Below are 26505 nucleotides of genomic sequence, written 5' to 3' on the forward strand. Positions count from 1 at the left end.
ATATCCCTCGTTCATTTATCCAAGTGGAACTAGTTCCCTTCGCTTGGTTTGGTCGTTCCAATAAACGTTGACTAAATATTGTTGTTTGTGCATTCTAAATCTTTCTGAGAGCTGGCAATAAGAAGAGTCGAAAGGTTGATATATTGAAGCACTTAAATTCAAGTCTTATTTTTCTTCATTTATTGGATTTTCCGTTACAAATTTTTCTTTGAATACTCAAGTAAGGTTAGACTTTCGTCTCAAGTTGCGCAATGGAATTGCAAAGACTTGTCCTAAAGTTGAAGTAATCGTCGGAGAATCTGAGTTCTGTTTGGGTTTGAAAAAAAAAAAATTAAAACAATTTACCTAGTGAAAAATCAAATTGTCTACCGCAAAATGGGCCAGTACAAGGAGTAAGAATTCAGAGGATAAATTATAATTTGGAACTCTAGGCAATTTCATCACAAAATACAGGGTGAGATAAAAACGGCAAAAAAATCAAACGCCATGATTCTTACATTTTATTTAATTTTATTGAATAAAAGCAAAAAATGTCGGAAATAGCATCAAATTTTAGAATAAGTTTAGATTTGTTCGAATTGGTCACCTTTGGCACGAATTATGGCCTTCAAACGGCCAGTGAAACCGTCACATGCCGCATGAATGTTGCTCTGCGGTATTTTGGCCCATTCCCGGCGAAGCGCTTGCTTGAGCCGATCGACACTTTTGTAATTTTTAGTGCCAACCTTGCTTTTTAAAATACTCCAGACACAATAGTCCAACGGATTGGTATCGGGGGAATTTGGTGGCCATTGTGCGCTGGAAATTAAGCGAGGAACCTCATTTCGTAACCATTCTTGGGTGGCGCGTGCTGAGTGCGATGGCGCTGAGTCCTGTTGGAATATCTAAGGTCTGCGGCCAAAATTTGCGTTTGCGTGCCCAGGGCTTTAATACACTCTCCAGAATATTTTCGCGAAAATATTCGGCATTTGTTCTGATGCCACGGTCGATTAATACGAGCGGACATTTTCAGCTGACCTCTTCGGCAAGTTAACACGATCATGTTAAATTATTCCAGTGACAGCTCATTATATTGTTTAAATGTGAATGAATCTTGTTCCTCGTACCATCGCTCGTTAACGTGATACTGGTAGCGTAGATCGACGTCAAGGAATTGGAGGGAGAAAAACAGCAACATTAGCAAAAATGGTTCGAAAAGGATAAAATCGAAACCCGCATCGCAATGACAAAAAAATGGCTCGTGAGCTGAACATATCACAATATTCCATTCCGCAAATATTAAAAAGTGGGCTCGCGGTAAAGCCATTGAAATTCCAAACAAAAATTATGTCTTTGACTTTGTTGCAGATTTTTTATCTCACCATGTAGTATATCATTTTAGATCAAGGCATGTGAGAGGAAAAGCAATAATGGATATTGATTAACTGAAGAACGAGTCGCGTAGAAAGTTTTTAAGTATCAAATGCCGGAAAAAGGGCGACAGCAAAGTCCAAAATTGGTGGCTGGATTCAAATACATTGTGGCTTGGAGCTCCAAATAATATCATCACAATATTCCCCAAAATAAATGAGATTCAAATTTTTTTGATAAAAGTCTACCTAAGATTCAGTGCAAAAAAATTTATACTTTAGTTTGAATAAAAATGAAAACAATTTACCTAGTGAAAACCCAAAACCATGCACAACAAATTAATACCTCATTTTGAATAAAAATTAAAACATGATATGATACTCTCCTATTCCACTTCCGAGGATTGGGACACCTAAGTGTATTTGATGGATGTGATTTTGATTACAATGATTTTAATCTTATACCTTGTTCATATGCCGATTTTTATCATCATAATTAATCATTATCAATTTGCCAATATATGACATTTTTGATTGATTGTATCTCCTAAAATGAAAACAATTTACCTAGTGAAAATTCGGAATAAAAAGCTACCAATTAAATAAGATAATGAACATATCATCAATCTTGTGGCGAAACAGGAAAATAAGTAGAAAGTCAATTAAAAAGGGTGAATGATTTATCTAAACATTTTTTATATCCACCCAATTTGGAGACACAAAATAGAGAAATTAAACTTAGCTGATTCCTGGAAATTTTCCAAGGGGAATCAGAATTAGAGCATGAATTCTTGTGCTACGAAAATGTGAAATGAAAGCTCTTATAAAGAAAAGAAATGAAAAATTTTATGGAACATCAAAATGATATTAATAAAGGATTAGTAAAAACAGCACTGTCATAACACACAACGGAGAGTGGCTACACAGCTGATCTAACAAATGTCAAAATTTTGGATAGAGAAAAGACGGAGAATAAAAGATACGCATTGGAAAGCCTACGAATACAACAAAGAATTGTCAGATCAATAAATGCCAAAGAAGACAAAGATAATATTAAACTATAGTATTCTATTGCGATTATTTAGAAACGGTTCTGTGATTTAGCTTAAGTTTAACTGTGATTCATATTTTATTGATGATTTATTTTTATTTTATATTAATTAAATGTTGTGCATAATAATTGATGTAAGTTATATTTGAAGTGGAATATATCACCAAACAAAACAAATGAGGATTATAAATGGATTTCGACAGAATTTTTGTTATGATATCAGTAGCCAAAGACCACTGCATCCATATCTAGTTCCTCTTTCTGATTCCTATGAAATGAATTATTCCTCTTCTATCTAGTGCTGTTTGTTTTTTAAATAAACAAGTATTTCTTGGAATTAATCAAAGTTCCCAAAAATTATAAAAAACGAAAACAATTTACCTAGTGATAACCAAATAAATGAAACACAATCTTCAATACGAAATCTACGATTATAATTTATTTCGATCAAGACTTAAATTAATTGGTTAATTTTAAATTTGCAAACAAGCTTGGGAACCTGTTCACAATATGCCAATGGCCTATATTTAAAACCATATTAATGTGTATAACAAATTGATGGCGTGTTAATTTCAAACATTTTGGTAATTTATTTATTTTTTTAATATTTAAAATATGCTAATTGTTGTTTGTTTGTTCTTTATGGCTTACGCACCACTTTGAAAAAAGGTTTAGGCAAATTTTTACAACGTCACTATTTTAGCTGTTTTACAATATAACAGCGCACTTCCGAATCAGTAACTTTCCGAAGCAAACACAGTTCAGGTTTGCAAAAAAAGTTGATGGCAAAATGTTATTTTCCACACATATTTTAAGTATTGTTGTGATGGTTTCGAAAAATAAAAGAACGTGCCATGCTAATGCGTATTTATAAACAAATTCCAATGAAATACGATATTCAGAATTGCTTCGAAATGAATACAAAAGTTAAAAACTGACAACAAAAGCTTTGTTTTGTCTCTCTTTGCAGAAAATCAACAAGAAATAAAACTCAAATTAATATGTAGGTGTATATATACATATGCATTTAATCACCCAAAAATATTCCTATAGGAAAAGAATTTTTGCTTTAAAGAATTATTTAAATTTAGAGCCAAAATAAATACAGACAAAAATTTTAAGCCAAAAAAGCAACAAGGTAAACATCCGACTTCAGGGGAATTTTTATTTGAAAAATAAAAAAAAAAAAATAATCATAAACAAAATATTTATTTAAATATTTAACACAATTAGCGACAACCCCCTGCTCAACAAAAATGTTAGCCAACCATGACAAATTTGCCTTTCAAATAAATATTAAATTTCGTAAATGGCAGGTTGTTATTTTTGCAGAGTAAAGCGTGCTAAATATTCTTTGGGTTTCAGAAAATAATAATAGTGATTGAAAATTTTTTAAAAGTATATAATTATACTTTAAGGAGCAGCAAATGGGAAATGATTATAGGTCAAAATCGAGCGGAATCTTAAAAAAAAGTATTAATATTAGGTTTGGGAAACATACGTTTGAGGTTATTAACCTATGAAGGATTTGAACCAGTCTGCCATGCAGATGACGTTATAATACTTCTGAGGGGAAAGTACTCCAACGGCTCTGAAACTTGCATAAAACTGGGCTAGGTCAAGAGGTCTAAACATAAACCCAGGAGATACAGATACACCAGGAATACAAAATTTAGGGCAATTCGATGAACCAGTCTTCCGGAAGAAGATAATCAATATTTCCAATAAGGTTAAATATTTGAGTGTGATTCTAGAAAGGAAACTTAATTGGAGTGAGGGGCAATAACTCTAACGACTCTGAAATTAGCATACAAGTATGATATCCAAACGTAAACCAGGAATGAAAAACAGAGTTATGTCTTTTCACCAGGAATACAAAATTTAGGACACATCCCGAAGAAGATAATCGACATTTCCAATAAGGTTAAATATTTGAGTGTGATTCTAGAAAGGAAGGAACTTAATTGAAGGCTTTGAAACATCTGCCTGAGTGGAATTCCTCATAAAGTTCTTGCGTTTAAAGTATTTCCATCTGGAAAATGGCAGAGATCTCTGTTATTTTCTTTGGGAGGCTTACATTTCAGTGGAACTTAATTGGAGAGACCACCTCCAAGAAAGAGCTAATAGAGATCATAGATGCTGGGCAACGTGTAAATAGCCTATGGTCTCAAAATTAGGTTTTGAATCCAAAGATGACGCTCTGGCTAATCAAAGGAGTAATTAGACCTATTTTGGTATATTTTCTTGCTGAGCGAAATCTCTGATTGCTGACCGAAATTACTTGAGTTTTAAAGTGTTTTAAACTGAACCTTTTTATACCCTCAGACATATGGTTAGAGAGGGTATATATCATTTGATACGTCCAAAAGGTGACTCATCAGACTGTTTTAGGCCCGAGGTCTCTTTGGGCCAAATCCGTTTCCGAACATTTGGATTCGATCTAGCGATGTTCGTCCGTCCGACCGTAGACATGGACCGGTCCTTCTGGTACTTACCCCACATAGGGTCACAGCTTTGAATAACCAAAGCGATTATAAAATCCGAAATATCCACCCAATTCTCTTCAAATTTCAGTCATCCCATTATTTTTACTAACACAAGATCTGCTGTGAAGATGGGATATATCGGTCCACTGCTTCTGGTACCTCCCCCACAGAGGGTCACAATTTTGAATATCCACGAAGCTCATAAAACACAAAATTAACATCAGATTGCGATCGGACTTGGTATATCTCAATATTTCAATCAATCTGGTGTAAAGAAGGGATATACGGTCCACTCTTTCTGGTACCTCCCCCACAAAGGGTCAACATTTTGAATATTCACGAAGTTCGTAAAACGCGAAATTGACATCCGACACTATTCAGACTTGGTACATCTCAATATATCTATCAACACAAGATCTGTTGAAAATATGGTAGAGATCGGATCATGCCTTCTGGCACCTTCCCCACATAGGGTCAAAGTTTTGAATAATCTAAACTATTATAAACACCTGAAATATGCATCCGATTCTTTTCATATTTCATAAATCCTATAATTTCTCTTTACACAAGGTCTGCTGTGAAGATGGAATATAACGGTTCACTCCTTCTGGCAACTTCCCCACAAAGGGTCAAAATATTGAATATCCACGAAGCTCATAAAACGCGAAATTAACATCCGATTTTATTTAGACTTGGTACCATCAACACAAGATGTGTTATAAAGATGGTAGAGATCGGACCATTCCTTCTGGTACCTCACTCACATAGGGTTCTCAATTTTGAAAAACAAAACGCTTAAAGAAAAGGGTTATAAGCATCCAACTCTCTTCAAATTTACCACATCCAAACATTATGGCTAACACAAGATCTGTTGTGAATATGATTATATAGCTAAGCACCCTCATCCACAAAGAAATGGAACAATATTGGCCCATTCTTTTGGAACCTACTCCATAGAGTGTCAACAATTTGATTAATCATAACAGAAGTCAAAATATATTTAAATAATCGAACAATTGCTGAGGTTATACATCAGTCGGCAAAACCGATTGATAATTTTTTACTTGTTATGAATTGATATTTGTTTTTTTTTTGAAATCTAATATTCAAATAACGCTTTCATGAGTTATTAAGTTTTAAAAATCACTGCTAATTATTTTTTTTTAATTTTATTGTTGATCAATTGTAGTTCCCCATTGGCTGAATTATGTTCTGAAACTAAATTGTCATTGTTCAATATTCAAAATTCTTCCACCACATTTGTTATTCAGTTAACGAAAAATCTTGTTTTTTTTTTGTTAATAGGAAATTAAATTGTATAATAAAATTTGCACTGATTTTATTATTTTCGTGTTGACAAAACAATTTTATTGCCGGCAACGCCATTTCAATACAAAAATTTTCTATACGCCCAAAAAAAAGAATTGAGTCATAATCATCACCGCCATATTCAGGCTGTGAAACTTGACATGTTCAATTAAGCCAAGACAGCAATCGAGACCGGCATGTTGAGTGACAAATTGAGAGAGAGAGGGAGAGAGAGAAAAACACTTCCCCCTAACAAATTACCTTAATCTCCAACACGTTTTTAAATCGATTTTTATTAAATGTTTATTTGTTATTTAACGAATTGAGCGGTAATTCTAGGAATTATTTTTCGACAAAATTTGTATACCTTTCTTGCCACTGATTTTGTATGCAAAACCGATAATTTATGTTTATATATCAGAAAAAAAAATTAAATAAATTTTTCCCAAATTTGCCTCGATGGTCTTGGCATAATAATTTGTGATTTTTGGTGGGTGGGGAATAACTGAGTTTTACTCGGAAATATTAATTTTTTTTAGTAAAGTAAAATTTATTGCCTTGTCCACTATTACAATAATGCACGTACAACTTGTTGCGCTGATGATCGTTTGTTGTCGCCAATCATACACAACCATCTGGTGGTCGCACACATGACAAATGAGAAATAAAGACGTATGAACATCGTATAACTAAATGCGTGATATTTTTTTTGATTTCATGCGAAAATATGTATCTCACATTGCATTGTGAGGTCATTTACACCGAAAACATTTGAATTTTCAAGAACGGATAAGTAGGAAAAATTCTAAGAAGGAAGTATGATAATTAAGTATGAGATGCTTATTTGGGGTTTTTATAATCGCTTTTGTTATTCCAAATGTTGACCCTTTGTGGGGGAGGTACCAGGAGGAATGGCCCGATCTCTACCATCTTTATAGCAGATCTTGTGTTGATAGAAATATTGAGATGTGCCAAGTCTGAATGGAATCGGATGTTAATTTCATGTTTTATGGCCTTCACGGATATTCAAAATTTTGACCCTTTGTGGGGGAGGTATCAGAAGGAGTGGCCCCATATATTCCTTCTTTACACCAGACCTTGGGTTAACAAAAATATTGTGATATGTGAAATTTGAAGACAATCAGACTCTCATATCACATTTTATAAAAGTTATAATTATTCAAAATTTTGACCCTTTGTGGGGGAGGTACCAGAAGGAATGGCCCGATCTCTACCATCTTCATAACAGATCTTGTGTTGATGGAAATATTGAGATGTACCAAGTCGGAATAGAATCGGATATTAATTTCATGTTTTATGAGCTTCATGAATATTCAAAATTTTGACCCTTTGTGGGAGAGGTACTAGAAGGAGTGGACCGATATATTTCATCTTTACACCAGACCTTGGGTTAGCAAAAATATTGTGATTCGTGAAATTTGAAGATAATCGAACTCTTACATCACAATTTATAAGAGTTATAATTATTCAAAATTTTGACCCTTTGTGGGGGAGGTACCAGAAGGAAAGGTCCGATACCTACCATCTTTATAACAGATCTTGTTTTGATGGAAATATTGAGATATACCAAGTCTGAATGGAATCGAATGTTAATTTCGTGTTTTATGAGCTTCGTGGATATTCAAAATGTTGACCCTTTGTGGGGGAGGTACCAGAAGGAGTGGACCCATATATTCCATCTTCACACAAGACCTTGGGTTAATAAAAATATTATGATGTATGAAATATAAAGAGAATCGGATGCTTATTTCGGATTTTATAATCGTTTTTGTTATTCCAGATTGTGACCCTTTGTGGGGGAGGTACCAGAAGGAATAGTCCGATCTCTACCATCTTTAAAACAGATCTTGTGTTGATAGAAATATTGAGATATGCCAAATCCGAATGGAATCGAATGTTAATTTCGTGTTTTATGAGCTTCATGAATATTCAAAATTTTGGACCCTTTGTGGGGGAGGTACCAGAAGGAGTGGACCCATATATTTTATATTCACATCAGACCTTGGGTTTATAAAAATATTGTGATGTATGAAATATAAAGAGAATCGGATAATTATTTCGGTTTTTCAATCGTTTTTGTTATTCAAAATTTTGACCCTTTGTGGGGGAGGTACCAGAAGGAATGATCCGATCCCTACCATCTTTATAACAGATCTTGTGTTGATGGAAATACTAGGATGTACCAAGTCTGAATGAAATCGGATGTTAATTTCGCGTTTTATGAGCTCCGTGGATAATCAAAAATTTTGGACCCTTTGTGGGGGAGATACCAGAAGGAGTGGACCTATATATTCCAAGTTCACACCAGACCTTTGGTAAACAAAAATATTGTTATGTATGAAATATAAAGAGAATCGGATACTTATTTCGGATTTTATAATCGTTTTTGTTATTCCAAATTTTGACCCTTTGTGGGGGAGGTACCAGAAGGAATGATCCGATCCCTACCATCTTTATAACAGATCTTGTGTTGATGGAAATATTGAGATGTGCCAAGTCTGAATGGAATCGGATGTTAATTTCATGATTTATGGCCTTCATGGATATTCAAAATGTTGACCCTTTGTGGGGGAGGTACTAGAAAGAGTGGATCTATATATTCCATCTTCACACAAGACCTTGGGTTAATAAAAATATTGCGATATGTGAAATTTGAAGACAATCGGACTCTTATATCACATTTTATAAGAGTTATAATTATTCAAAATGTTGACCCTTTGTGGGGGAGGTACCAGAAGGAATGATCCGTTCCCTACCATCTTTATAACAGATCTTGTGTTGATGGAAATACTAAGTTGTGCCAAGTCTGAATGGAATCGGATGTTACTTTTGTGTTTTATGAGCTTCATGGACATTCAAAATTTTGTACCCTTAGTGGGAGAGGTACCAGAAGGAGTGGACCCATATATTTCATCTTCACACTAGACCTTGGCTTGATAAAAATATTGCGATATGTGAAATTTAAAGATAATCGGATTCTTAAATCACATTTTATAAGAGTTATAATTCTTCAAAAATTTGACCCTTTGTGGGGGAGGTACCAGAAGGAATGATCCGATCCCTACCATCTTTAAACAGATCTTGTGTTGATGAAAATATTGAGATATACCAAGTCTGAATGGAATCGAATGTTAATTTCGCGATTTATGAGCTTCATGGATATTCAAAATTTTGGACCCTTTGTGGGGGAGATACCAGAAGGGGTGCACCGATATATCTCCTCTTTACACCAGACCTTGGGTTAATAAAAATATTGCGATATGTGAAATTTGAAAACAATCGGACTCTTACATCACATTTTATAAGAGTTATAATTATTCAAAACTTTGATCCTTTGTGGGGGAGGTACTGGATGGAGTGGACCGATATTGTCCATTTTCACACCTCACCTATAGCAAATATTGGGATTGGCAAAGTTGTAGCAAAATCGGATTATGATTTCTATTTCTGTGCAGAAAATTATTTCCTTGCAAATTTAGACATTTTGTGTGGGAGGTACTAGAAGGAGTGGACTGATATTGTCCATTTTCACACCTGACCTATAGCTGATGCAAATTTTAGGATTTGCAAAGTTGAAGCCAAATCGGATTATGATTTCTCTTTCTGTGCAGAAAATTATTTTCTTTGCAAATTTAGACATTTTGTGTGGGAGGTACTAGAAGGAGTGGACCGATATTGCCCATTTTCATACCTGACCTATAGCTGATGCAAATATTGGGATTTGCAAAGTTGGAGCAAAATCGGATTATGATTTCTCTTTCTGTGTAGAAAATTATTTTCTTTGAAAATTTAGACATTTTGTGTGGGAGGTACTAAAAGGAGTGGACCGATATTGCCCATCTCCCACCTTGATCTAAGTTTGACAATAATATTATGATGTACCAAGTTTGCATAAAATTGGATACTCCCTTTGAGTGTTTTCGTGTCAGACAGACGGACGGACGGAAATCGCTAGTTCGACTCCAAACTCCTGAAACGGATTTGGTCCAAAGAGCCCAAGGGTCTAAAACCATTATTTCCATGAAGCATGATTTTGGACTCTCTAGACATATGCCTGAGAGTATAAACAGAGTATATGCTTGAAATGATAACAATTCTGGGGAAGAATAAAAGAAATCAAATTTTCCGGTGTTGAACAAAAATTCTTAAAAATACCCAAACTTTTTCACCAACATTTTTTAACCTACCTCCTTAAAACTTAAAGAAATTAAATCACATTAAATCTAGAAAAAAAAAAAAAAAAACAAAAAATTTAAATTCAACCTACTTTTTTCAGAGTGTGTGTGTGTGTGTGCGTGTGCTTGAGTGAAGAGAGCACGCACTTCACTTCACACTAGCCAGTCGTAAAGTAACCTTCTTTCGTAATTGTCGAAAAAAAATGAATTAAACGTAAATTGAAAATTAAATTAACGGAAGTTATTTATTATGCCAATCAGATACAAAAAAAAATCCAAATTCGTACAATAGAACATCCAACTTGTGTAAACTGGCAATTATGTGACACATAAAAAAAAGCCGGCACGTTTAGTTCTGAATAGCCAAAACTTTTAACGCAAAAAAAAACTATACATTGAACTTCAATTTGCCTATTAAATACATTTTTTTATTTTCATTTCGATTAACTTTTCCGTCAACAATAATTTTTTGATTATGGCGACAGATTTGGCCAGCAGAAAAAAAACCACCGGCAAGTTCAATTCACTAGTTGGCACTGTTGTGTCGCTGTAATGTCTGTTAACCTTGTTTACGTTGTGAGTTTTTGTTTTCGGAAAAACATGTGCGGAATTTTTAAATAAATTTTGAGTTGGTGAGATGAATATTGAAATATTTTTTTTATGAAAAGGGGATTTTTTTCGGGAGTGATCTCAAAAATGTTAAATGAGAAAGTAGAGGAGGTTATATGAATTGCAATTATTTAAATAATTTCATCAAATTATTAAATGTTAAGGAAATCCACAAATGATTGTTGTATCATAAAATTGAGGTTATATATATATATATAAATGTAAGTTGTGTTAGTTACTACGCTTATAACTGAAGAACCGCTGGACTGTTTTTAACGATTCACACAAATTCGGAGTTGTCTCCTCTCCGAAAAGGATAATATCCAAAAAATCGCGTAAAAATGTGATACATTAACATTTTCATTTTGACTTTTCAAATGTACAATAGTAATGTTTTATTTTGCATGATTTTGTTTCCATTTTGACTTACTTTTTTCTAATGTACATTTGTAGTGTTTTTTATATTTTATTTTTGAATTCGAATATTAATACCAATTTATTTAATTGATTTGATTTCTTGAGAACTGAAATTGATGGCGGGTTACATGGAAGTGTAGTACCGAATTATGTGGTGGCGAAACCGAATAGATGATATCGAAATAATTTAACGCGGTCACACCAAAAGAAAGATAATTATTAATTAAAAATAATTACTTTTTCAAAATCGCTAAAAAATCACAAAAAAGAGATCTCATTGCAAAAATTCTCAAATCGGGAAAAAAATCGAAAAAAATTTTCAGTGGAATCGAATTTTAAAATAATATTCTGACTATTCTGAAATCAGTCTGCCTTCAATTATGATGTGGATAAAACTATTTTGACTTATTTAAGTCAAGTGATTTTTTCAGTTTGACATGCTATGTTGTTCTGCTATATTTTTGATCTGGCCTCTATTTATCATCTTGGATTATTAGGGGTGAAGAAAGTTTTCAATGTAGGTCGATGTTTTGCAGTAGTGCCCATATAAAGGTACTTCCTGATTTTACCATATTTCAAAGGATTTGGCTAAAAATGTGTATTTGGGGGGTGAAAATCTTACACAAAAATTTCAACATATTTACAAATTTTAGAATTTTTATTCCCCTCAAGTCCACCTTTTGACGGACAAACAGACCGACATGGTTAGGGGGACTTAGAAGAACTCTAATGGACAATCTGAGGTGCTAATGGCTTTAAAAAAGTAATTAACTTTGGCTATTCTTAATTCATTCAGCCCTCAATTATGAGGTGTACAAAATACAGCAAATTCCAAATTACTGCTCATTTGACTGAAAATTTTGCATACTAAAAATTAATTTGATCCCTTACATCATTATAAGATTGATATAAACTTTTTAATAGATTTGTATAGCACATCTACACCTTTGAAGCCCACGGTTTAAATATTGAAGCTCACGGTTTTAATATGGGTACAGGTATTTTAAAACACTTTTAATCGACCAGTACGCGAACACTTATATCAGTCATATCTGTGAATAATTATGCTTTGACAAATATGCATAATAGACATTTTGACTTTCGAATGTACATTTGTAGTGCTTTTTTTTTTGGAATTCTAATATGATGTTTAGTTTTTTTGGGTAGTATAAAGCGACAACGCATAAAACTGTTATTTATAGATTTTATGTATTTATTGGGTAATACGAATAATATCATTTCAGAAGAGAATAAGATATGAAAATTCTAAAATCGGGAAAAATCGAAACTTTTTCAATGAAATCGAATTTCAAAATAATAGTACATTCTACAGACACACTTCATAAGGACCTTTAAAAATTTGCCGTAAAAAAATCAGCGAACCAGTTGAAGATTATTTGTCTTTTTTCAATCCTTTCTTTTTTCTATATTGAAGTGTACATTTCTTATTGTATTCAATTCTGAATGAATAATATTAAAAATGAAATGAGTGTGTAATACGATTTTAAATGGCGATCTTTCATGTATAAAATTGGCATCTAGCTTTCAACTCCAGGACCTTCAGCTGGAAGATGCGAACACATTTATACAAACAAAAATGACCGAAAAAGCGTTATGGGGTTCACTTCAAAAAGTGGACCTGTTTCTTTCATATGACAATAATTCGTTCAATGAGAACTCAAAATGCACAATACATTGGGACTGCAATCCGTGAAATACCGACTATAAAGGACGCAAATTAGTAGAGCGAATTCCTTCCAGAAAATTTTTCCAAACATTCAAGATACCTATTGTACAAAATACTTTGTACATACTTTTGAGTGCGGTTGAGGCGCTGATAAAATCTAGCAATAAACAATAAATATTCTAAAATTAAATATTTCCCAGCCGCCATAAAATATCACATGTGAAGTATTCAGTGATCTTGTGCGCTGACGCATACGATAATGTGTGAGATAATAAAGGTTATGACCCACACGCACAGATATCGATGCGCTCAGTAGATGCACAAGACCACTTGAATGAGATGTCAAGCAGCCCTGCAATGTTCTCCATTCAGTATTAGAATAGATAAGAGCAATTGTGTGGCTGCGACTAGGTTAAGTTAGATTAGTTTCAGTAGTACGTAAGGAACATATTTTAGAAATAAAATTAGAATTGAATCAACAGCCATACCATTCGGTTGGTTTTCTTTTCTCACTCACCTATAATCGCTTTGGTAGGTCATGATATGGGTCATAACCTCCGATAACAACCCGATTTCAAGTATATTCTACATTTTAACCATATTTTTCGTACTACCTTATGTTGATAATTAAAAAAAAAACATCCTTGCAAGAAATGATCACGTTTTAGTATCACCATCATATGATTTAAGGTATTTTCGGGGTCTTGGCCACTTTTTCCATTTTTTGGCCCTTATTTGACATCTTTGTTTCTAAGGGGGAAGAAAACCTCTTCTCATAAAATTTTTATTTTTCGGAAAAGGGCCCATCTTAGTCTTGAGGCTACATTGGGTAAAAAACTCTGAGGTCGAAAATCATCTTACAGATAATTATCCACACAGGCATTTATTTAAGTATAATCCCCACATTAGTATACCCCAAGTCCACTTTCCCAACCAATGTGTGGCCACAAAAGAAAATTTGGTATTCTATTGAATTTGTAACCCCCAAGAGAATATTGGTTGGGAACGTAGATTTGGGATGTACGTCTATATGAAATAAACTCCGAAATGTCAATCTGGGACTTATTCAGTCGGAAATTGTGGCAGAAACATGAAAAAAAAAAATACGAAATTAGAAAGTAACACGAGACCGAACATTTCTTTAATCATCATTGAATTACACTACGATGAAAAATGTGGACTTTATTGGATCTCCATCTCACAATTTAAATGACAAAAAATGTATGCCCAAAAGAATATTTTTTTGGATATTCTGACAACATTCTGCCTTCAAGTATGAAGTGAACGAAACTAAATACCAAGCAGTACGGGATTTTAAACGTTGGAAATACACATTCGAAATTATAGATCATTTGAATGCAAATGTTAAGCTTTTTACAACAATAAAAATTGAGCCGAATTTTCACATTGGGTTATTATAGATGTTCTTTATCATAAAGGTATTAACACAAAAATTAATTTCTATTTAGTCATGGAGTCATTACTTATAATGAAAATTGTGCCGCTTACATAAGTCAGATCTGTGATTTATCATGCTTTAAAAAATACGCATTAAAGACAAAAAGTACGGGCCGGCAACGCGGACCGGGCCAGCTAGTAGGACATAATTTTCATTTTTTTATGTCTAGAATTCAATGTGATATTTCAATTCAGCTAAGGCCAACTTAATCATAAATTTGTTGTTGATTTGTTATTTTTTTTTAATTAGGCAAATGATTCTAAAGAAAAATTTAATTAAAACCAGTAAGGAAAGCTCAAAAGTCGGGCAGGGCCGACTATATGATACCCTACACCACTATGCATATTTAGTAGAGCTCTCGTAAAAAGGTTTATACAGGGCATTTCAGAGCTCTATGAGATATTTGGTACAAAATCAAAATCTATCTAATTCTATCGTGCATTTTACGAACTATAGCTATCTCTGAACCGGGTTTCTCCAAATTTTACGTATTAGCTTCTAGACTGGTGATTTGGGCTGATATTGACCATTTAGTGCACATTTAACCCGAAATCGGATGAAGACATATATGAGAGCTATATCCAAATCTGAACCGATTCCGATAAAATTTAAAACAGCTATTCCTGTGCTCCATCTAATACCTGGTACCAAATATCGCGGTTGTGGAGTGAATATTACGAATGTGTGGGACTAAAACTCTAAATCGGATGAAACATGTATATGGTTGCTATATCTATATCTGAACCGATTTTCACTAAATTTGATATACTTGCTTCTAGGCTGAATTTTGTCCGATGTACTAAAATTCAGTCCATTTTGACTTATATCGTCCATTTGGTTCACAATTAACCCGAAATCGGATGAAGATATATATGGGAGCTATATCCAAATCTGAACCGATTTCGATAAAATTATAAACAGCTATTTCTGGGCTGTATCTTATATCTGGTACCAAATATCATTCTTGTGGAGTGCATATTACGAATGTGAGAGGCTTAAACACCAAATCGGATGAAAGATATATATGGGAGCTATAGCTATATCTGAACCGATTTTCTCCAAATTTGATATACTTGCTTCTAGGCCGAACTCGGTTGGGTGTGCCAAAATTCAGGTAATTTGGACTGATAGTGGACATTTGGTGCACATTTAACCCGAAATCGGATGAATATATATATGGGAGCTATAGCTGTTTCTGAACCGATTTTCTCCAAATTTGTTGTATTTGCTTTAAGGCTAATCTCGGTCACATGTGCCAAAATTCGGGCCATTTGGGCTGATATTGGCCATTTGGTGGTCAATTAACCCGAAATCGGATGAAGATATATATGGGAGCTATATCCAAATCTGAACCGATTTCGATAAAATTTAAAACAGCTATTTCTGTGCTCCATCTAATACCTGGTACCAAATATCACGGTTGTGGAGTGCATAGTAGGAATGTGAGGGACTTAAAGATCAAATCGGATGAAAGATATATATAGGAGCTATAGCTATATCTGAACCGATTTTCTCCAAATTTGATATACTTGCTTCTAGGCCGAACTCGGTTGGGTGTGCCAAAATTCAGGTAATTTGGACTGATAGTGGATATTTGGTGCACATTTAACCCGAAATCGGATGAAGATATATATGGGAGCTATATCTAAATTTGATCCGATTCTCACCAATTTCAATAGGGTTCGTCCTTGGGCCAAAAAAATATTGTTTGGAAAATTTCATCTCAATCGGATAATAAATGCGACCTGCATTTTGTTCACAAGAATACATGGACAGACGGACGGACGGACGGACGGACAGACGGACTGACATGCATAAATCGACTCAGAAAGTGATTCTAAGAAGGTTCTCAAAAGTAACTATGGGTCTATCTCGTTTCCTTCTCCATGTTACAAACAAATGCACAAAGACATAATACCCTTACCACTATGTGGTGTAGGGTATAAAAATCCAGTTCAATACTTGATTTTGAGTGCGGAGCGGAGGTGCTCCGAAAATCTAGTAATTAAAAATAAATATTCTAAAAGAAATTGAAATTTTTAATAATTATAATTCAAAATTCCCTGATCGCCGGATATTATCGAAATATAAACCGTTTAAGAATTTTACAAAATATTTTGATTTATTAATTTTTTTTTAACAAAAAAAAAAAAAAAAAAAAGGATTGACATACATTTCGGGGTTCTCAGGAAGGATTCAGAGAAGTTGGATAAAAAAATGCTGTGCTTTTTATACCCACAGCCAAATGGCTAGAGGGGGGATATATATCATTTAATATGGCCAAAACGTGCCTCATCGAAATAACGGTTTTAGACCCTAAGTCTCTTTGGACCAAATCCGTTTCAGGACATTTGGAGTTGATATAGCTATGCTTGTCCGTCCACCTGTCTGTCTGGCTGGTGCGCACGAAAACTCTCCAAGGGAGTACACGATTTGATCCAAACTTGGTACATCGTGATATTATTGTCAAGCTTAGATCGAGTCCGGAGATGAGCAATATTGGTCCACTACTTCTGGTACCTCCCCCACAAAAGGTCGAAATTTTCAAAGAAAATATTTTACTGCACAGAAAGAAAAACGATAATCCAATTTTGCTCCAACTTTGCGAATCCTAATATTTCCATCAGTGCCAAGTCAGGTGCGAAAATGGGCAATATCGGTCCACTCCCTCAAGTACCTCCCCCACAAAGCGTCGTACAAAATAATGATGTAAGAGTCCGATTGTCTTCAAATTTCACATATCGCAATATTTTTATCAACCCAAGGTCTAGTGTTAAGAAGGAATATATGGGTCCACTCCTCCTGGTACCTACCCCACAAAGGGTCAATATTTTGAATATCCCTGAAGTTCATAAAACGCGAAAATAACATCCGATTTAATTCAGACTTAGCACATCTCAATATTTCCATCAACACAAGATTTGTTATAAAGATGGTGGAGCTCGGACCATTCCTTCTGTTACCTCCCCCACAAAGGGGGGAAAGTTTTGAATATTCATAAGGCTCACAAAACACGAAATTAACATCCGATTCCATTCAGACTTGGCACAGCTCAACATTTCCATCAACACAAGATATGTCATAAAGACGGTAGAGATCGGATCATTTCATCTGGTACCTCCCCCACAAAGGGTCAAAATTTTGAATATCCACGAAGCACATAAAACACACACCATCAACACAAGGTATGTTATAAGGAGATCGGACCATTCCTTCTGGTACCTCCCCCACAAAGGGAGGAAAGTTTTGAATAATCAAAACTATCATAAATCCGAAATAAGCATCTGGTTCTCTTCAAATTACATACATCACAATATTTGTATTAACCCATGGTCTGGTGTAAAAATAAGATATACCGGTCCACTCTTTCTGATACCTCTCCCACAAAGGGTCAAAATTTTGAATATTCAAGAAGCTCATAAAACACGAAATTAACATCCGATTCCATTCGGACTTAACACATCTTCATATTTCCATCAACACAAGATATGTTATAAAGATGGTAGAGATAGGACCATTCCTTCTGGTACCTGCCCCACAAAGGGTCGAAATTTTGAATATTCAAAAAGCTCACAAAACACGAAATTAACATCTGATTCCATTCAGACTTGGTTTATCTCAACATTTCCATCAACACAAGATATGTTATAAAGATGGTGGAGATCGGACCATTTCTTCTGGTACCTCCCCCACATAGGGTTCAAGATTTTTGAAAAACAAAACGCTCAAAGATAGAGATTTTTAAAAATTATCACATATTTCAAATAAAGGGGAGGAAGTAACCAATATAGTCGAAACCTGGCACGCTGCAATATTTATATCATATTTATTTAGGTCCGATACGAAATAGACAATATTGGCCCATTCTTTCAAAATCCGCTCCATAGAGGCTCAAGAGCTTGAATAATCATAACAAACATAAATTTTTTTCTTTTGAAATAATCGAACATTCGCTGAGGGTATACATCTGTCGGCATAACCGACCGATACTTTTTAACATGTTTTGTTACAAGTTTCGTATTTAAATGGCTTATGACAAAATTTGCCTATGCATATCCTTTTCATATAGACCCACTTTGTAACGGCTATATTCGATATTTTTAAGATTTTAACAAAATTTTTAACGGATTTTATTTTTTTTAATTTCCAATTTCGATGCAAATGGTAGAGGGTATTCAAAGTTGTTGGTGCAAAAAGTTTGATTTTTCAGCCACAAAAATCCCATTTTGCCAAGGATTTATTACCGAAAAAAAAAATACAGAAATGTAAAATTTTTTAAAATATTTTTAATTTAAGGTCAAATCAGCTATTTAAAATTGAATGAATTCAGCGCAAAAATATTTCAGCACATCCAGTTAATTAGCATAAAGATATGGCAAAAACAGAAAACAAAACAAAAACAAAAAAAAAATTTGTTGAATTTACAAAAAATTATTGTTGTTGTCTAGAATTAAAAAAAAATAAAAAGCTCCTCCACCTGAGCTAATTGTTGTTGTTGGTGCTGTTTTGTAATCGGACAAAGGCATCATTAATGTCTGAATTAAATGAAAATAAATAAATGACCACAATAACAACAACAACAACAATTACACTTGAATATAGAGTGGCTATAACTGAGCCAGAATTTATATTACCGCAAGCTTGAGGCAGCTTTGAGGTATTCAGCCACAAAGTGGTCTTTTTAAAAAAAATGAAAAAAAAAAGAAAACAAGCTGGGGGGTTCCCTTTTTGCCAGCAGCTAGTCTCAGCTAAATTGGTGACATTGTGTGGCCAGTAATTCCGCATTCTTTTGTAATGTAAGAACACTAAATTTATGTAAGAGCAGCTACTAAATTTTAGTGTAATTTAGCGGATTATCACAACAATAGCTTAAATGCATTCTTTTCGAATCAACAAAAACCTGGGTAACGTAACGTGACTCGTATCTGTTGATTGACTTGAGTTGAGTTTAAATTCTTCGAATTATCTCGATGTTATCTAGGAGAGAAGAACAGATTACAGCAAAACAGCAATTGAGGAAATACTATGAAATATTTTCAAGATTTCGCCATAAGAAATGAAAAGAAGCGAAATTTATGCAATAAACCGAAATTGAGCTGAATGCAAACAATTAAATTGAGGCGGAATTTGTTTTGGAAAATTTAAATATTTTCAACAAGGGTTTACTTCGGAATTGTAAAGATAAGAACAAAGTAATGACATAAACCAGTAAGGAAAAATCAAAAGTGGGGCGGGCGGGGCCGACCATATGATACCCTACACCACTAGGCATATTTAGTAGAGCTCCCATAGCAAAAGAATTTATTTGAAGTAGATCATACCTCCTATCAACCTTTGGCTTTAGAGCAGCTATAATTTGGTTTCAGAAGGAACTAATACATATATGGGAGCTATATCCAAATCTGAACCGATTTTGATACAATTAGGCAAAGGTATTTCTGGTCTATATCCGATATCTGGTACCAAATGTCATTTTTGTGGAGTGCATATTACGCCTGTGAGGGACTTAAAACCCCAAATCGGATGAAACATATATATGGGAGCTATAGCTATATCTGAACCGATTTTCACCAAATTTGATGGACTTGTTTCTAGACTGAATTCGGTTGGATGCACGAAAATTCAGGTCATTTGGATTGATATTGGTGATTTGGTGCACAATAAACCTGAAATCGGATTCAGGATATATATGGGAGCTATATCCAAATCTGAACCGATCTTGATACAATTAGGCAGAGGTATTTCCGGGCTGTATCTGATATCTGGTACAAAATATTATTGTTATCGGATGCATATTACGAATGTGGGAGGCTTAAAACCCCAAATCGGATGAAACATATATATGGGAGCCATAGCTATATCTGAACCGATTTTCACCAAATTTGATGTACTTGCTTCTAGACTGAATTCGGTTGGATGTGCCGAAATTCAGGTTATTTGGAATGATATTGGCGATTTGGTGCACAATAAACCTGAAATCGGATTCAGGATATATATGGGAGCTATATTCAAATCTGAACCGATCTCGATAAAATTTGGCAAAGGTATTTCCGGGCTATATCTGATATCTGGTACCAAATATCATTGTTATCGAATGCATATTACGCCTGTGAGGGACCTAAAACCCCAAATCGGATGAAACATATATATGGGAGCTATAGCTATATCTTAACCGATTTTCACCAAATTTGATGTACTTACTTCCAGACTGAATTCGGTTGGATGTGCCAAAATTCAGGTCATTTGGACTGATATTGGTGATTTGGTGCACAATAAACCTGAAATCGGATTCGGGATATATATGGGAGCTATATCCAAATCTGAACCGATCTTGATAAAATTAGGCAGAGGTATTTCCGTGCTATATCTGATATCTGGTACCAAATATCATTGTTATCGAATGCATATTACGCCTGTGAGGGACCTAAAACCCCAAATCGGATGAAACATATATATGGAAGCTATAGCTATATCCGAACCGATTTTCACCAAATTTGAGGTTCTTGTTTCTAGACTCAATTCGATGGGATGTGCCAAAATTCAGGTCATTTGGATTGATATTGGCGATTTGGTGCACAAAAAACCTGAAATCGGATTCAGGATATATATGGGAGCTATATCCAAATCTGAACCGATCTTGATACAATTAGGCAGAGGTATTTCCGGGCTGAATCTGATATCTGGTACAAAATATTATTGTTATCGGATGCATATTACGAATGTGGGAGACATAAAACCCCAAATCGGATGAAACATATATATGGGAGCTATAGCTTAACCGATTTCCACCAAATTTGATGTACTTGCTTCTAGACTAAATTCGGTTGAATGTGCCAAAATTCAGGTTATTTGGACTGATATTGGCGATATGGTGCACAATAAACCTGAAATCGGATTCAGGATATATATGGGAGCTATATCCAAATCTGAACCGATCTTGATAAAATTTGGCAAAGGTATTTCCGAGCTCTATAAGATATCTGATACCAAATATCATTGTTGTCGAATGCATATTACGCATGTGAGGGACTTAAAACCCCAAATCGGATGAAACATATATATGGGAGCTATAGCTATATCTTAACCGATTTGCACCAAATATTATGTACTTGTTTCTAGACTGAATTCGGTTGGATGTGCCAAAATTTAGGTCATCTAGACTGATATTGGCGATTTGGTGCACAATAAACTTGAAATCGGATTCAGGATATATATGGGAGCTATATCCAAATCTGAACCGATCTTGAAACAATATGGCAGAGGCATTTCCGAGCTCTACAGGATATCTGATACCAAATATCATTGTTATCGGATGCATATTACGCCTGTGAGGGACTTAAAACCCCAAATCGGATGAAACATATATATGGGAGCTATAGCTATATCTGAACCGATTTTCACCAAATTTGATGGACTTGTTTCTAGACTGAATTCGGCTGGATGTGCCAAAATTCAGGTCATTTGGACTGATATTGGCCATGTGGTACACAATTAACGCGAATTCTGAAAATCACTTGAAAATTACTTTTCATTTATTATTTTTTTTTAAATTTTTTGCAAATAAAAAATGATAAATCATTTTCCCATTAAAAAAAAAGGTAAATAAAAAACAAATTCAAAAACGTGCTAACACCGTGTAGACGACAGCTAGAATTTTTTTATGGATCATCATTAGAAATTAGATTTATTTGGGAATATTTTTTTCAGCTTTGCGTGATTGCTGTTCGCTCATAAAACGTGTTTTTTTGTAAAGAGAAATTTTGAAATCGTTAAAAAAATGTGTCATTTTTATGTCAATAATGAATGGGAGGTTAAGTAAAGTGAAATTTCGTCGGTCGAAAATTGAAGCGTGTAAGTTATAGGGATAGGGAAGTTGGAATTTGGCATGCAATGAGATTCGATTTAAATCTATTGTTAAAGAGGCCTTATTAATTCAATTGGAAAAATTTGATCTCAGAAAGATGGAATATCAAAAATAGATCTCTCTTAAATTTAACTGGAACAAAATGGGGAAAATTGTCAACTCTAGGATTGAATGTAAGCTGAAGCTTGGTATTCTCTTTGCCTGCCAGTGGGAAAATGAATCGAAGGTAATCGAGAAAGTAATGCACTATGAATTATTGATTCCATAACAAATTACGGTTAACACGACGAACATGTCCTGGGACATTCATGCAGAATGAATACTGAAGCTTAGTATCACCTTTGCCTCCCAGTGTGAAAAACAATCGATGGTCATCGAGAAAGTAATGCATGCACACTAGGATTTATTGATTCCAAAACAAATTATTGTTAACAGGACGAACATGTTTTGGGAAAGCCAAATATTCTCCCTTTTGCGTGACCGAGGAACACGTAATATAATCCATTTATACCGAATACATAATTGGTCTGTTTTCGGAACTGCAAGGATGCAAATCGTATAACTACGTTAAGCGATTTTTTCTTTACGATATCGAAGAAAGCTGCAAACCTGGTAAATTATTGCAGGTTCTGCAACAGATGAAATATTAAAAATGTATATGTATGCATTATATAATGTATACTTCCTAATTAGTTCATCATGCAAATAATTATTCGCATTAAAGGGCTTTTTGGCTACCAAAAATATTCCGCTTGGAAAAAAAAAAAACTTTTCTTATCAACAATTCTTGCCAAGATTAGCCCCAGAGCCCAAAGCGAAGATTTATTATGCTTTCAAATTTCAAGAGCTGTTTTGTGGCCCAATGATATGTGCGACAGGTGTTACTGTTCTCAGCGTGTACGTTTGGATTCTAGTTAAAGTTTCCGATGATACTGGAAAGTCAACTGAAAATTTTTCGCAACTTAACACTTTTAACAAGTCATCAAAGCACTGTCTAGAAATGTTATGTTTTAATGCCCAATTTGCTCTTTAGTTTCAAATCAAAATATTTATCTATTTCTTGTGCTTGGGACTATGAAAAAAGGATACTTGATCCTTGACCGAATTTTGGAAATTCAATCTCACTTGATGGTTTCTTCAATTAATTCTGTTTCTTCGATCCCTTTTTCTGTTCCATTTTCTGATCCACACTGATCGCCTCCAATTACGTTTCGAATGTATTTCATATAATTTGCGTCTTCACTGCAGTATAGCAAATAAAAATTCAGAAGTAGGCCTACACAGGACGAAGAAGAAATCCATCCCTCAATTCAGGGAACATATTCATTTTTAGAAGCCAACGGAAAAGGCCGTTTTGAGCCCTGACCTATTAAAAAAAATTCTACTTTATGTCTGGAGAAATGACCTCTCCCATCACCTGATACCAATTTCAATCGAAGTCTAATATTGTCTTCGTTTCCGTTTTTTCTTCCATTGCATTTCATTTTTCTCTGACTTATACCCCGTAAATTCTTTTTAAATCTAGATGCCAAAAATATTCCAAATCTTTAGTAACACAAAAAAACAAGTTGCAAACTTACCGGTTGGCTTATCCAGATCCTTCTCCTCGCTGGCCATAATTTGTTCCTTGGAAGTCATTTTTGTGCTTTGAGTGTGTGTGAGTGTTTATTAATTTAATATAAATTAAAAAAAATACCGAATATTACAAAAGTTTAATAATACTGTTTTAAAGATTTCTGAGGTTGATTACAAAATATTTTTTGCGACCGGTAGGTTGGTGGGTAATGTGAAAGCTCAGAGCTCACGTTTCTTTGAGGTTTCCAGTGTGTGGTTGGTTGGTTTCCAAAAAAAAAACTTGTTGTTATAACATTTTGGGTCAATATGTTTTCGATTATTTTTTTGGTAATTTCAAAATTCACACAAAAATTATGCTGCGGTTTCACTTGATATACTCTTCTCCCGAAAAGTGCCTGTTTGCCTTTTTTATTTCGAGACTTTAATGCGATGCGAACTTTTTGGTTCGATGTTGGCGGTTGCCGTCGCGCAACTAAATGATTTTTGCTAAAAACAGGCAGCAGATAAACCACGCACGGTAACTACTACGATGATTACGACGATAATGTTGTTTTACGTTGTCGGTCGGCCGGTCTTTTTCGTCCGTCGTCGTCGTCAACGGTATAACAGTTGAATTGGTTCTGATAAAGCCGGAGTAACTTAACTGCGATTTAAATAAACTACAGCATTTGCCAAAAAAAAAAAAAAAAAATACAACAAACAAACTAAGTAACTGAGACACAATCCCCACATACACACTCACTTGGGGTACTCTCGGGGCAACAAAAACAACAACAATAATAATGGTAAACACGGCAGGCACATCATCATCACCGTCACCGTCACCAACAACACATCACAATAAATACAACGTTGAGCAAACAAACAAACAAAACAAACGAATGATCTTTTGTGTGGGGTCGTTCGTTCGTCGTCGTGGTTTATTCTCAATTGGGGATAAATATATGAGACGGAGAGAGAGCGTAAGGAAACCCAAGCTGTGAGTATGTGAGGGAGTAACTGTTGACTGCAGTGTAAGTAATGGGTGTAAAGGGGGAGATGATATTTGTGTTTATTTTATATTTTTTTGCCAATGGCCACGTTGACGTCGGCGTCGCCGTTGCAGCCAGACGTCGTCGACGTCGTTGGTTAGTGTGAGAACTGTTGCTGCTGTTTGGGAGAATACGAATTTCTCATGAATCAACGTCGTATGATGTTGATATTAAGGTATTTTGTTGTCGTTTATGTTACTTTCTTTTGTTGCTGGATGACACTCGTTGATGTTTTTGTTGTTGTTATTATTAGGTATTTTGCTTGATATTTTCTGCTTGATTTACTTTAACAGGTTGTTGGTGGGTATAGTGGTAGGTGGCTGTAGATAATATTTGTAGGTTGTAAGGGTGCCAATAATGGGTGTTAAAAATATAATCTCTTTGTGGCGGCCAACTCTTGCTGCTTCGTGGTGTTATGATTTCTTCTATGCAAGGGGAGAGGGAGGAGGCAACACATGATGTGTGGCAATAATGGGTGCTAATAATAGTGATCTCTTTGTGGCTGGTGGTGGCAAACTCTCCCTGCTTTGTGGTGTTATGATTTCTTCTATGTAGGGAGAGAGAGAGTGTGTGAGGGGAATCAACGCAAGATGTGTTTGTTTGGTTATTGTTGTGACTTGTTATGTCTTGCCCGCAATCGTACAATGAATGTTGTTTGGCTGGGGTCGTTTAGATCACTTGCCTCTGACTCTTTTGTGCATTAATCTGTAAGTAAATAAATTAATAGGTAAATAAATAATTTTATTAAAAAGTACAGTTCATTTACAGGTGGGTGGTACTGCATACTTAGACCTTTGCTGGGCGGCTGTATGGATGTAACTGTGTGAGCAAATTTTTACAACTTTATTTGAGTCTTAAAAATGAATATTTTTCTTTTAACCTAGAGAGATGTTTATCTCAGGGCCACTATCTGGGATAAATGGAATTGATGCCATAAAAATTAAGTCAGATACTCTCACATGGCATGTGGCCACCTGTCAATTAGGTGGGTATTTCATGATAGTTTTGGAAAGTATTATGAAATTAATATTTATTTATTTTGAGGGAGGTTTCTTCGTTTAACCTAGAGAGATGTTTATCTTAGGGCCACTATCTGGGCTAAATGGAATTGAAGCAATAACAATTAAGACAGATACTCTCACATGGCATGTGGTCAATTAGGTGATAGTTTTGGAAAGTATTATTAAATTGTTATTTATTTATTTTGGGGGAGATTTAGCAAGAACACTTACATAAAAATATCGCCCTTTTAAGGTTTTCCATTGAAAATTGAGCAAAGTTTACTGACGTAAATATTAAAAGTATAAAAAAATGGAAAGACAACGAGGACAAGCCACTGTTGAAGTGACAACTTTAGTAATCAAACATTACAAAAACCATAAATCGCTAAGTGAGATATCCAAGATTGTTAATAGAAGCCGATCTACTGTTCAGTACATCATAAAAGGGTTCAAAACAGATGGATGTGAAGAA

At 34.6% G+C, this 26505-nt stretch overlaps 1 protein-coding gene across 1 annotated transcript in view; it reads right to left on the reverse strand.

Moving 5' to 3' along the window:
- Window positions 1–24640, reverse strand: part of LOC101891295 (putative inorganic phosphate cotransporter) — a 53228-nt gene extending 28588 nt beyond the window's left edge. Inside the window, exon 1 of the mRNA XM_059126130.1 lies at window positions 24007–24640. Within this exon, the coding sequence (XP_058982113.1) occupies window positions 24007–24064 (58 nt within the window). The 5' untranslated portion in view covers window positions 24065–24640. The remainder of the gene's footprint in view (window positions 1–24006) is intronic.
- Between the last annotated feature and the right edge of the window lie 1865 nt (window positions 24641–26505).

This window comes from Musca domestica, unplaced genomic scaffold (assembly GCF_030504385.1).
Source record: "Musca domestica strain aabys unplaced genomic scaffold, Musca_domestica.polishedcontigs.V.1.1 37, whole genome shotgun sequence".
NCBI classification, from domain to species: Eukaryota; Metazoa; Arthropoda; class Insecta; order Diptera; family Muscidae; genus Musca; species Musca domestica.